The sequence below is a fragment of the Podarcis bocagei genome (assembly GCF_964188305.1).
Source record: "Podarcis bocagei genome assembly, chromosome: 4".
Classification (NCBI taxonomy): Eukaryota; Metazoa; Chordata; class Lepidosauria; order Squamata; family Lacertidae; genus Podarcis; species Podarcis bocagei.
This window is the reverse complement of record NC_138128.1, coordinates 36921178-36935544: the sequence shown is the minus strand read 5'-3', so window position 1 is coordinate 36935544 and position 14367 is coordinate 36921178. Positions and strand designations below refer to the sequence as shown.

The 14367-nt window shown below is 39.9% G+C and overlaps 2 protein-coding genes across 4 annotated transcripts in view; one reads left to right on the top strand and one right to left on the bottom strand.

The window, feature by feature from the left end:
- Positions 1-14367, top strand: part of LOC308586287 (uncharacterized protein) — a 181184-nt gene that overhangs the window by 118121 nt on the left and 48696 nt on the right. For both annotated transcript variants that reach the window (XR_014007768.1, XM_081192786.1), the window contains one exon: positions 7722-7784. Coding sequence is in view for 1 of the 2 variants with exons in the window: in XM_081192786.1 (XP_081048912.1) it covers positions 7722-7784 (63 nt within the window). In the remaining variant the exon portion in view is untranslated. The remainder of the gene's footprint in view (positions 1-7721; positions 7785-14367) is intronic.
- The window catches only part of LOC308586222 (glypican-5-like), a 421981-nt gene continuing 415858 nt past the window's right edge, over positions 8245-14367 (bottom strand). For both annotated transcript variants that reach the window (XM_081192628.1, XM_081192629.1), the window contains one exon: positions 8245-14147. In XM_081192628.1, coding sequence (XP_081048754.1) covers positions 13957-14147 — 191 coding nt within the window. In that variant the 3' untranslated portion in view covers positions 8245-13956. The remainder of the gene's footprint in view (positions 14148-14367) is intronic.

The following is a 14367-nucleotide window of genomic DNA, read 5'->3' as shown; positions in this document are numbered from 1 at the left end:
CAGCTTCACCATGAACGCCCTGTAGCCCTGTTCTCCTGGCTGGACTCCTGTTAAGCTTCACCAGTAGGTCTTGGCCAGGGAAGTAATGGAAGTAATTGTGCTAAGAATCTTGACACAGCATTTATTTCTATTGGGATCCATGTGATTTAGCTTACAGCCCTAGGAGAATAAGTACGAAAACATTTCTTTTGGCCAAGTGAAATGCAGGTAAACAGTGAATCAAAGCATTGTAGTAATCTTGAATGAGAACCTGTGATTTCACAGCAGCTGGGGGCAAAAGCTACTGTAAATAAAATAAAATAAAATGAGCCATCTTTTGTTTTATACGCTCTTCACACAGGAGCCGAAAGCAAGCTGAGCAAAAAATTACACAGTCTAATGGAAAATCTAGATGAGTTAATATTACAATAAAATGGCTGTGATGATAGTTAAGAATCAGGGGGAAGTTCTTTCAATAATCAATCTGTAATAAAATAAGGCAGAAGGAAATAAAGAGCAAAGCTTTTATCAGCGACTGACAGGAGGAAATAAACAGGGAGGGTTCTATAGGTTCATGGGGCCAGATGGCTCTTATGTTTTGTCATATTATATGGACCTTTGGCACACCTGTAGGAATATGCTGTGAGGATGCAGCTGTCTGCTTCAGTGCACAATACTATGTTTCCTCTTTCAGATGCAACTAGTTTGCTTGAAGCAGATGCTCAGGACCACCGTGCTCTCTTTATTGTCACTGATGAAGGAAGCCAAGTTCTAGTGAAATAACCGCCTGCTTAAGGGTCAGCTATTCCCCCATATTAAAATGGAAAACTAAAGAAGCAATATAATTATAAATCCAAGTAACTGATATCCATCCTTCTAACAGAAGGTGATGATTACAGTGGTACCTTGGGTTAAGAACTTAATTCATTCTGGAGGTCTGTTCTTAACCTGAAACTGTTCTTAACCTGAAGCACCACTTTAGCAAATGGGGCCTCTTGCTGCTGCCAGCACACGATTTCTGTTCTCATCCTGAAGCAAAGTTCTTAACCCGAGGTACTATTTCTGGCTTAGCGGAGTGTGTAACCTGAAGCGTCTGTAACCTGAAGCGTCTGTAACCTGAGGTACCACTGTATTTTTTCTTGTTTTCATTACTGATATTATTTACATTTTTTAAAACAAAACGTTTACCAATAAACAATAGAAACATAAAAATAAAATTACTTTCTCACAAAACAATTAAATCATGGATTCATCACATTTCACCTCATTCAAATATCATTGACAAATGTAATCAATAATAAATTGATTAATTTATTTAAATACTCTTGCCTTCTTAGGTTTCTTAACTGAATCATTACATACTTGGATTATCCATCAGATCTGTCCCTAATACATATTTTTCATAAACTTCTAAATTTCTAAAAGGCAGAGTTTAAATCCAGAAGATAAAATAACACTAACACAGACCTCTGTGGGTGCCGTGGTGCCTGAGTCCAGAATTGGACACAGTATTCCAGGTGTGGTCAGACCAAGGCAGAATAAAGTGGTACTATTAATTCCCTTGATTGGGACACTATACTCAGGCTCTCTTATCTTCTGCTGTGAGGTAGAATCCTTTTTAAGCAGAGAGGCCCCAGAGCTCAGTCTGTTTTGGAGTTTGGATTGATTCCTAGTGCAGCTAATAAACTGCACACATTCTCCTTAATTATACTCTGGCCGCTCCATTTCCTCTCATCTGTGAAAGAGATCCTTTGCAGGCCTGTGTTAGGTGCCCTTCCAGGGAGCTGTATATAACCACGTAAAATAAATCACTTCTATTACAGGCATACAATAGTCAAGGTTTAACAAACAGCATGAGAGGCTTTCTCACTGATATGGAAGCCTGGCCCCCCTCACATCTCAGATATGTGGTGGGATTAGGTAGGGGGGAAGCTGTTAGTCTGTTGTGAGGTAAAATCAGTTAATATATTCAGAAGTGTTCTTACTATATCATACATTCCAAGGATGCCTAGTTGCCCTTGCTAATTTGCTCCTACCACCTCATTCTCTCTCACCCCGAAAAAAAGGAGGGTTGGGGAACCTGTGGCCCTCCAGTGTTTTTGGACTTGGGATGACAAGAATTGCAGATCAACTTAATGTTTGCTTAATAATAATAGTAATAATAATAATAATTTATTATTTCTACCATGCCCATCTGACTGGGTTTCCCCAGCCACTCTGGTCGGCTTCCAACTGAATATTAAAAACAATACAGCATCAGACATTAAAAACTTCCCTAAACAGAACCGCCTTCAGTTGTCTTTTAAAAGTAAAATAGTTGTTTATTGCCTCGACATCTGCTGGGAGGGCGTTCCACAGGGCAGGTGCCACTACCGAGAAGGCCCTCTGCCTGGTTCCCTGTAACCTCACTTCTTGCAGCAAGGGATCTGCCAGAAGGCCCTTAGCGCTGGACCTCAGTGTCCAGGCTGAATGATGGGGGTGGAGACGCTCCTTCAGGTATACAGGACCGAGGCCGTTAAGGGCTTTAAACGTCAGCACCAATACTTTGAATTGTGCTCAGAATCGTACTGGGAGCCAATGAAGATCTTTCAGGACCAGTGTTATATGGTCTTGGCGGCCACTCCCAGTCACCAGTCTAGCTGCCGCATTCTGGATTAATTGCAGTTTCCAGGTCACCTTCAAAGGTAGCCCCACGTAGAGCGCATTGCAGTAGTCCAAGCGGGAGATAACTAGAGATAACCCTGGAGTAGAGTTTCTCATTGGTGTACCAATGCCAAAACTGCACTTAAAGATGTTTGACAAGAGTCACCTAATAGCTGAAATTATAACAATCACATAGATGTAAAACTGTGGAAAGTTGGAGTTGGAGTTAAATAGCAATGGATTGCAAAAAGTGCAGTCTGTGACTTCTGAGCTGCTTCTGTTCTGCTTGTTGCCCTCAACCACCCCCAATCTAGGCTGAGAATAAATGTCTAGCTAAATCTGCCCCTAAAATAGTCTGTTTGTGCACAAGCCTCAATTCCTTTCATTTGCTTGACAGGCTTCCTGAAATACTCTTTAGTTAGCCTTGCTCACTCAGACTATATGTAGCAAAGGACCCACTAATCTTCCTCTTGCCCAGCTGATCTCAGTTAGTCCCAGAGCAGTAGAGACAGAAAACTGCACCATTTGGGGTTGGCTGGTCAGAAACCTGCCCTATTAACCCTTTTAGTGACAAATGTGAGATTAGCACAAAAACGTATAGGCAGGACAGTTCCTTCTCCACACTGGACTGCTTTTAAAATAAGCCTTCTAGACTTTTCTTTGCCATTGCTGCCATTCTGGCGACATATTACTACACTGGAGAAATCATTTTGAAAGATCTCTCTCTGTGATCTCTTTTCCTAATAGACGCCATAGCTAAGGGGGTACCCTCTTGCTAGAGTCGTGTGTGTACTTCGTGGCTCATTTGCAGTAGCTACAAAAGGGATATTCCCTCCTATTACATTTTAGGCAGCAAGAAACCACCCATTCGTTAACTGGAGAGCTGTGCTTCCTATTCTTTCATTGATCAATGAATCATCATTCATAATAGCTGCTTGTTCCAGGAACCACAGCCTTCCCATTTGCCACGAATAACTCCATTCAGAAAGATAATGCTCACTTTCGAGTAGGTCAGAGCTTTCTTTTTTTTAACTGTACAGAAAAACACAGATTGTTTGTCAATAGCTTCATAAGGCTCAAATCTCCACCTGATTGCTGAGGCAATTGAATTTATTTCTTTTTGCCAGCGTGTGGCATGATCCTTTTGTTGTTGCTCCTAGCCACAGTTTATGCTTGATTTACAGAAGAAGGGGAGAGGCGGACAGCTTAGATATGAATCGAAACACTAATCAACAGCTATCATTGACAATATCTCCCCTCTATTATACGTTTGTTTTCCCTACAATAAAACCACTGAATACACGCACACAGATATATCTCATGAGGCTCTCATCATTTTTTCTAACGGGTTTTGAATAACCTTTGGCCATTCTGTAGAAATCCAGCTGAGAAAGAAGAATATAGAACATAGAGATTGTAGAATTGTAGAATTGGAAGGAACCATGAGGGTCACCTAGTCCAACTCCCTGCAATGCAGGCAGGAATCTTTTGCACAACATAGGGCTTGAACCCATGACCTGAAGCTTACTGAGACTCCCAGTTTGAGTACAAGACTGCCACTTTAGGAAACCAATAGACCAGGTTATCCTCCTCCTCACTGGTTAAGAAGTTTATTCCTGACTGGGTAGTTCGGAGATTGCAATACGCAAGTAACAATCATATTTTACTCACTCACTCACTCACTCACTCACTCACTCACTCATGTACTTACTCCTTAAAAAAACCTAATACCCTGCCTTTTCTATTTTAAAACTCACAATGTTTTGTAAAATTGTGGGAGTTTCTGCTTTAAATCCACACAAACACATATGTCCTTTATGGCAGCTAGGGATGGATAAACCTATCATGTTACCTAGTTTCTCATTTTCCCCATGTTATATTTATTTCACCACATTTCTACATCAGTTTCTGATTTTTTTTTAAAAGAGCGATTGGAGATCTTTTGCTGGTGTAGTGGACACAATTCCTATGACAGAAAGAGAAGGCTGCGGGAGAATTGGTAGGGAATATGCCCGGCAGTTGGCAAAGGGCAGTGTGCCCTTGCCTGGGTATTGGAGAAATGAAACTTGCCACCTAGCTGCTGTCTCTATAAAAATAAAGGCACAAGAGGAAAGCTGACATGTTGTGGTTTTGAATGCCAGTTGTTTGGATGGTTCCGTTTCTAAAGTTAACTTGAAAACTCTTGAGAGCCAATAAATGCAAATACAGCAGCAGTAGTTTTTCCTCTCAGGAAAGCAGCACCCCTGTTTCTTTGGATCCTTTGATAGGATAATAGATATTTTTTGTTTTCCAGGTCATTAAGCATGTGAGCAGTGGGTTTTCTAATGCAGCTGTTCTTAAAAAAAAATAATTACAATTTTATTGAGTTTTATAAATAACACACACACACACACACACACACACACACACACACACACACACACACACTTAACTCAATAAAATGCATCACTTAGAAACTGCAGTGTTAGGTGACATATAAATTCTGGAAAGAAATACATAAAAAAGTTTCGGCTACATATTTGTGAATATACTTTTAAAGAAGCAAACTTTGTGTGAAAATATATGCTTCAACCATGAGCGGAAACTGTGTGTAGGGGTGGAGTATAAGAAAAGCCCTGCCGGATGAGACCAAATGGGTCCATCTACATTCCAGTTACAAAGTGTGTGGTTGACCACGTGCATCTACCAGTAGACATGACTCACTTGTAACATCGGAAGCCAGTCAGAACCTTTTCTGTGTCTGTGCAACAGCATCACTTGGAATGCCATTATGTCTCAGGGTCCTGTTCACTTGATAGCTGCTGAATCACAATTGAACATGTGTTTTGCAGTCACAGGTTTCCAACCTCAGGAAGGTGAGGTATCTAAGCTCTTGACTTCACCCCAGGAATTGGGATCGGGAAGAAATATGGGGCACATTTCAATGTAAAATCACCTAATATCCAAACTTAGTCTTTGCCCTGCTCTTTCCAGGCAGAGGTCTGCACTGTAATGCTCTATATTGGAGCATTTTTATTTTTATTTTGCCCTGAGTTTTCCCTGCGAAAACCCACTGCCTAAAACTGAATCAGAGCAAATGCCAATTTGGATTTTCCGCAGATTGACATTTGCTCCAACTGAGCTTTAAAGAGTGGGGTTTTGCAAGGAAAGCTTTGGAGCAAAGGGGGGGGGGGAATTAGGACTTGGACACGGAGCTTTAAATTGCGGACTGTAAGAGTGAATAAGCCCCAATCCATACTCCCAGCCATGTGAACCAAAATGCAGCTGTTTGTTTGACATTTGCACTTCCCTGAGTTTAGTGTTGCTGTTCTCCAACCAAATTAATGTGTACAAAAATTTATAGATGAGGGGAAAGTGTGTATGAAAATGTGTCTATCTGTGAAAATAGCATATGTAAATGTTATGTTATTGTTAGGTGAAATTGTTTAGTCGTTTAGTCATGTCCGACTCTTCGTGACCCCATGGACCAGAGCACGCCAGGCACTCCTGTCTTCCACTGCCTCCCACAGTTTGGTCAAACTCATGCTGGTAGCTTCGAGAACACTGTCCAACCATCTCATCCTCTGTCGTCCCCTTCTCCTTATGCCCTCAATCTTTCCCAACATCAGGGTCTTTTCCAGGGAGTCTTCTCTTCTCATGAGGTGGCCAAAGTCTCAGCTTCACGATCTGTCCTTCCAGTGAGCACTCAGGGCTGATTTCCTTCAGAATGGATCGGTTTGATCTTCTTGCAGTCCATGGGACTCTCAAGAGTCTCCTTCAGCACCATAATCCAAAAGCATCAATTCTTCGGCAATCAGCCTTCTTTATATTATATTAGAGTAAGAAGTGTATATGTAGAGAGAAATGCATACAAAAATGTGTCTCTTGGGAAATATGTACTTTAAATGGCTGTTCAATTTTCATGAGAATTTTTTTTTTAAAATAATAAAATTAAAATCCAAGTTGATGTGGAAATGTGGCAAATTTGTCTTAAGATTGAAAAACTGGGTAAAGTGGAGCTGGTCGGATTCATTCATCCCTATCTGTATCACTGGGTACACAAGGGTGCACAGTGTTTTGTCACCAGAAAGCGAAATCCAAAGAAAACATGGCATCCTGTCTTTCTGCATCCTTTTAAGTCCTTACAAAGAAACAAATATCCGTAGTCAATGGGGAAAATACAGGAGCAGGCAGTGGCAGAGGCTGTGGTTGGGTGGCAGTGCTCACTTGACCTCTCAGCAGCTGAGTACCTGCTGCTTAGAATGAAGGCGAGGGGAGTCAACTGAGAGTTTGGTGTGGTGCAAACAACCTCCCTTCCATCTTGCCACCATGTTGTCCATTACTAGGAGCGGGAGATAAAGCCCCTCCAGAGTTATTAAAATCAAGTTCCTAATGTGGAATATAAATAAATGAACCACGACTCTTCAGATAGCAAAGCAGGTGGGAATAGATCTAAGGGAATCTAAATTTCCAAGAGAAACGGTTCCAATGATTGTGACAGCCATTTAATTAGGGGATAAATGCCGAGCCTTCAGTTTAAAAATGTCTTTCCGAAACAGCAGTTTGTATAACAAGCATTCTTCTTCCCTCAGCAGGGGAGAAACTGTATGCCAATGCATTCTGAATTAGGTCATATAGTCTCTCAGGTCCAGCTAGTCCACAGAGTCTATTCTGCATAGGCAGTGAGCTGAGTGTTTTACATTTAACTAAAGATCAGCCATTGTGTGTGTGTGTGTGGGGGGGAAATCTTAGCAGTTGGATACATGTTTCAGTAATGAGGTTTATTCTAGTACCATTATTTAAAAAAAAAGCTTGTGTACACACACACACACACACACACACACACACACACACACACACACAGTGAGACTCAAAGAAGAAGAATGCTAATTTATGAACACTTAGTTGATCCAAATTTTCATAAGTTTTGGGTCAAAATCTATCCAGCATATTCAATGTGGGAGAATCTTTTGGTAAAAACCGTTAAGCTGTTCTCCCAAATACAACTGTTTTTTAATAAAAGTTTCATCGGTTTCTGAAGGACCTACAAGGTAAGGTCCAATACTTGTAGGCCTGAATATCCCAGTTGTGACCCAGATACTTTATTCTTTGCTTTTTAGGTTGGTTTTTTTCATGGTTCCAGTCTGGCCCTTCCCGCTTCCTCAGTTCAAAATCAAGACCAGGTAGGCTGGAGTTTTATTATTCTTTATTTATCGGTATTGAATTTATATCCATCCCGCTTTTCCTCCAAGCGGGTCAAAGTAACATTCATGTTACTTTGCCCCATGTTATCGTCTCAGTAACCCTGTGAGGTAGGTTAGGTTGAGAGACAGTGACTCACTCAAGGTGATACTGTGGGCTTTCTGACAGGGCAAAGTGTTGAAACAGGGATGCTCCAGTCCTAGTATACCCAAGAGCCCTCCATCTTATTCCACATTCTGAAAAGAAGGCATATAAGTAGGTAATATGGGGAAGGGAAGTAATCTTTTTCCTTAGGTCTGGAAATTTATGGGAGCCCTTGTTAACAGTTCTGTGTGGCACTTTTAAGATTAACTAGTTCAAGTTGCATTCCTGTACACATTTATCAGGAAACAATCCATATGAAATTCCTTAATAAACATACAAAACCACCAGCCGCAGATATATTTTCTGATTATTTTTTATTATTTGTTATCATACAGAAATAGGTGTAACTTACAAATATCACACTATTGCAATTTTTGTTGTTGTCTCCTCCCTCGACATTGCCTATGGCAACGGCTCTTGACTGTTTTGAAAACTCAGATCCCACACGCAAAACATACCAGAAAAAGTTGATGAGTTTCTTCAGTATTACGACAATATTTGAACATGGTGATGGATTAAGAAATCCCTTTTGGTGCAAAAATAATCAGAAATTAAATTAATGTAAAAATCTTCAAAGGGCCAAATCTTCTATAAAGCATTGTTTCAAAAATCAGAAAAGCCAGGAATAATATTATACTGCTGGGCTACAATCCTGCATGTAGTTACAGGCTCTTAGTTCCACAGATCTGTATAGGAAGGGTTCAAGAGCACTGCAAGGATATAAAAGATGACTGGCTATTTTCATTTCTGACAGTAGGCCAATGAACATGAACTTATCATGGGCACTTATCTTCATAAACTGCTTCCTGTACATTGGTGTGCAACACTTTTTAGAGGTTATGTTTGCCTTTATTAACTAGTTTCACAGGTGGCAGTTCAACACATTTTTTCATTGCAATTAGTGGATGTACTGGATTTTACGAAGTAAGACTTAGAATTGTCAGTCTATTCCTGCTTTATGTCCTTGAATTATACTCGTCCCCTGCATGCTGCTAGTTAATCATTCTTTCTGCCTGAGTTCTGAACAAGTCGTCTGTCACTCTCTTCCTCTAGTAAAGCAGGTGTGGTGGTAGCTGGTACTAAACCGTTGTCGAACTCCCAATCCAAACTGGTACAAAGTAGACAAGGAGAAAGCTCTTTAGAGAAGGCATTGAAACTCACCGTTTAGTGTGTGACAACCACGGACCCAAAATAAATACCACGATACAGAATGGTATGGAAGAGCACTGTGTGTAGGCTTCATGCAGGTGCAAATTTTGACACTTGCAATATGGGAAAGGCGATAGTCCTAATTGTAAAAGTAGGACAGTAAGTATGATGGACTTAAATCCAGAGGAATCCACACTGAAAGGAAAGATGCTAAGCCAGGCCAGCATAGAAATGATTAGCAAGAGCTATACTTAATGCTGCAATCCTACATAGATGTCACAGGCATTACATAAAAAAAAAAGAAACCAAGTCAAAATGTTGATGAGGAGTTTCTGCATTAACCCAGCAAGAGCAATGTATGTGCAGTGATACAGATTTCTGTAGAAGAACCGCCCTTTCAGCTTGGTTCTTGCAAATAAATTTTTAAAAACCCACTGGGAAAGAAAATCATAGTCTCTCCATTCAGGCCTGAACGTTTGGTGTAGTTTTGTGATTCCATCACACGACCCTCCTCCCAATTAGCAAGGTTTGTTCCATGGGGAGATCTTGAATGCAGCAAAGTGTGGGCAGCCTCACTGCTGTACACATGGATCTCTGGAGCACAGAGGCACTCAGGAATGAGAATAGCAGAACAAGTGGCAGTTACCCAAGCCCCAAGATGAGAAGATGGCATACCTTCCAGAACTTTAAAGCCCAAATACAGGATGCAATATTCCCGTTTTTTATCATGAGAGCATGGCTGCAGTTTCTACCCCCAAACATACTTTTTTGGGCATGACGCCTCAAAGTTCTGCAAGATCATGGAAACCAAAAAGATCGCTGTTATCTTGCAAAAAACCGGGATGTACCTTTCTTCCCAGAATACTTCCAGAGTATGAGATATACAATCTTAGCCTTGGAGGTTTCTGGTCTTACGCCATATATGTGTATCTCTTTCCAAAAGGCAGTGGAGCACATTGGTGAACTTAATCCTTGAAACTGGGTTTTGGGTGAAAGGTTCAGAACACAAGCAATACAGATATTGTTTGTTAGCTGTATTCAGATCTAATATCTATCAGCAGAGATTATGATGCTGACGTCAGTTAAGGCTGTGCACAGGAACATCTTTATATGTAAGATATATACAGACTTTTAAATTCAATTCAAATGGTTTTTAAAACAGTGCGGCCCAGTTTTCACAGGCTCAGCAGGAAATCCTTGATGCTTTGACACCATCACCTTTTCTGCCTCAGTGAGCAGAGAAAGTTCTTCATACAGGAACATTTGAAAGATAGGAGCACATCACATTACAATGTAAATGAGGTATTCTGGACTTATTGTTGACGAGAGATCCCCAACACAGACCATTTCAAAAGCCTGCCAAGTGGGAACAGGATTCTAGCTGGGAAACATTTTACAAGAGTACAATTGCAAAAAAATTATAACATTAGAAATCGGTTCCTCCCCCTCGCAGTACCAAATTCAATGTTCATTACCTGGAGAGTATTTCAAAATGGCTTTAATTAGGTGCACAAAAAGGGCACAGTGGACAAATTACACATCCTCTTGTAACAGACGAAGTGAACAAATGTTAATTGCTTATACCATGCAACAAATGACTTCTCGCATGGCAGCATATATTAGGTGCAAATAGTGTAATTGCAAATTATTCTTTAACAGCACAAAAAAGGGGAGGAAAGAGGATGAAATGAAATGATAAAATATAAGCTACATCGCTCTGATTGTTTCAATACATTCTGCCTGGAGACAAAATGATTGATAGCTGTTCACTAATGAAATTTTTGTGTATTTCATGACATAACTAGTGAATTTTGGTTAGATTCAGTGGGTGAAATCCCATACTGGGCATACTCAGAGTACATTAAGTTACTTAAGTCCATTGATTTCAGTGAATATACTCTGAGTATGAGTTAGCTGGCTATCACTCAGGGTGCATGTCTGAATTAAAGGGACACAGCCATGAACCAGTAGCTCTAAAATGTGTGCCGAGCCCCATTTGCTTTCCTGAACAGGGAAAATCCCAGTAAACTTTGTTTTGTATGTAAAAGGAAACAGGCAGCATCAGTTTGTGGTAGAGCTTGATGCTGTGGTCATTGAAGGCCAATGCTCAGTTAAAACTACAGAAGAATATTTGCTTCAGTCCTCCAGTGTATGAATTCTATTTCCACATGAACCATCTTAATATCTTGGGGAAAATTACTGTGCTTGTTTCAGTCTCCAAAGAATGGTGTTTACATGCAAATATATTCTTTGCATAATGCCACTTTTCTTGTGTGAATTTGAAACAACTGTAAACTTTTGGACATAACAATAACAAATAATTCAAATTCAGTTTATTCTTTTTAAAGTCTGGAAATGAAGTATTTCTGTCCAAAATCTGATACAAGTCTCATAGAGGAGAGTGTTGATATTTGCTCTTACATGGTTCCTTTTCTCGCACGTGGTACTTAAATGCAAAAGCTTAATTGTGAGCACAGGTGTGTCTCATATAATATTTTGTTGTTGTGTGAATTACTGATTAGAATTCCGTAGTATGAACTAGGAAACTATAACAACAACTCTTGTTCTCAGCCCGTCCATGTGCTGAATATTATTAATGAAAGAGACTTAAGTTGCCCGGAGTGGCTGAAGCAATCCAGTCAGATGGGCGGCATATAAATAATAACATTATTATACTACTTTTTTTATTAAGTACATGCTTAACTCTTCCATTGACATGAATGGGACAAAGAGTGCTTGCTTTGGTTGGGACATGACCTTACATGAAGATAAGGGATCAATATGCATTTAAAAGCACCATTCCATGATGCAAAGGCCTTTGTATCCTCTGCATATATGGACTGTTATGCACATGAGAAATATGTGCAAAGAATGTGCCACTGAAGTGAATGGGGAAGCCCCTGAAGGAAAACAATTCTGTGAGGATATCAAGCCTGCAGGGCCTGCAAGGAACAGTTATCTAGCTATGTCTTACCCTTTGACCCTAAACACATATGTTTTCAAGAAATGGTGCACTAGACTGACCATAAGCAAATCAAACTGCTGAAGTAAATGTTTTTACACACATATATCACACACAAATCAAAGGCAATATTTTACATTATATCTTATAAAACTGTACATTGTAATATTCTGTGTTATGAAAACTACTATTCAGTTATGCGAACGACTGGCTTTGTTTAGTAAATATAAATCAGAGGCAAAAATGACTGTTACAATTGTTAATTCGACTCAGATTGTATTGTATAGATTTTCAATGGCACTGTAAAAAGAGTTGTCAAAAATACATGTATTTGCCCTCTCCCATCTAATGGTGGTATTGTAACATCTTGTCAAGCTGTCAAACACATCAGTTTCATTTTGTAACTGAAAAACCCTCATTACAATAACAAAAAGGAAAAAAGAAAACATGTATTAGAGAACAAGCAGAAAATAATGTATTTATTATTCTAGGTTGATGTTTCTTTCATATTTATTATTTTCTATCATAGCACAATAAAACATTAATTGTAATTAAACGGAAAACTATGGGACACACTGTTCTTCATAACTCTGTAGAGCATCAATATCTCTTTTGAGATAAAAGGTAATAACTTTTGGTAGCTAGATGGAAACATTTGCTCCAGTTCGGCAAGAGTGACTCATGCACCAGTCCTCTGCTGGATCATGCCCCACACGAGTAAGACGATATGGTTACCCAGAGAAGAGGGACTGAGCTCATGCACAAACCAACAAAACTGGCAGTGGTTGGCTCTGCCATCTTTAGCAATGCTGACCATCTGTTTGCGATGGGCATTTAGGGATTGATTCCCTTCCTGCTCCCTCTAACAAAGGGGAGGGGAACCTGTCACACACTAGATGTTGCTGGGCTACAGCTCCCATCATTCCTGACCTTCGGCCATGATGGTCGGGGCTGATGAGAGCTGTAGAGCCATAGCATCTGTAGGGCCACAGGTTTCCCACCTCTCTTCTGATAGCTATGTAGCACCATGTGAGGATCTGTGGACTAGGGCTTTTGTTATCTCTATGGCTACACCATACAGGAACTGTAGAGGAATTTAAATAAGTGACTGTTTACGTCTCAGCAATCGAGTGCTGCTCCTCTCCTTTTCACGTTTGTCAGATATTCACAACACACTCAAGTCTTAAGCATATGGTAATGAAGTGCATGGGCAGTGAAACACTTCTATATGTTTCAAAATAACTTGAGAAGTGTTTCTACGTGTTGCTAACAGTTAAGGCAGCTATACTGATACATTAAACACAGCATATGGTTCTTATATTGCTTTCTACAACCTAAACATTACGAAAGAAAATAAGAGATTTGAACATGCTATGATTTTCCTGACCACCTCAGAATTTCATCCAACTGGTAGATAGCACTGTATTTTGCTTATAATATATAGTGGCTGATCCCAAAAGATACACTGTGTTATTGACCTGTAAACCAATTATGCAGTGAAACTCACAAGAAAGATCAAACAAATAGGCAGCCTGTCCATTACTCAATGAGTAAAAAAAAAGGGGGGCCAACATATTAATTTACAACTTTAACATTCTTAATTGTGTCTGCCACAATAACTTAATCTACTCAGGTTTCCGGTCTTCATCCTTTTATTTTTATTTTTTTTACATCTTGAGTAGATGAGATGTTATCAAGAGCCATCTCCAGATACCGACAGCTATGGAGACGCTTGCTGTTAACCAGTCCCAGACTAATGTTTAGTACTTACACTAACATACCACATAATGCTAGAGTGCACCATTGAGAGAGCCATTAAACTTGGTTTTTACTTGGATAAGGCTGTAGGTATAAATGACAGTGAGCAGAAACTGCCCAGTTATCGCCGCATAACGCAGCTACAACAAAGAGTGCCACAAAACTGCAAGGGCTGTAATAATAAAGAGCAAGGAACTTGAAGCTCTGTTTCCCATATTGCTGTCCACTTTATGTTTAGGAGATGATTTTACAGAAGCTGTGGTTGTGGTGTCCACCTTTCTCACAGTTGGCTTCGGTTCATTCCTGTCTTCTGGACCAGCTCCAAGAACATCTGAAGGAGGTAAACACAACAGAATAAAGAAAGGCAATGTTAGTTTCTTACTTGACACAAAATGTCAAATGCAAAATGAAGCCCCATGATCAATGAGTTAGAAATAAGGCATTCAGCAGAATCTTAAACATGTGCACTGAAAAGCAAGTCTCACTAGACTCCAGGGAATTTATTTCCTAACAAGCGTTCTTAGAATTGCATTTTTAGTGCTAGACTAGGA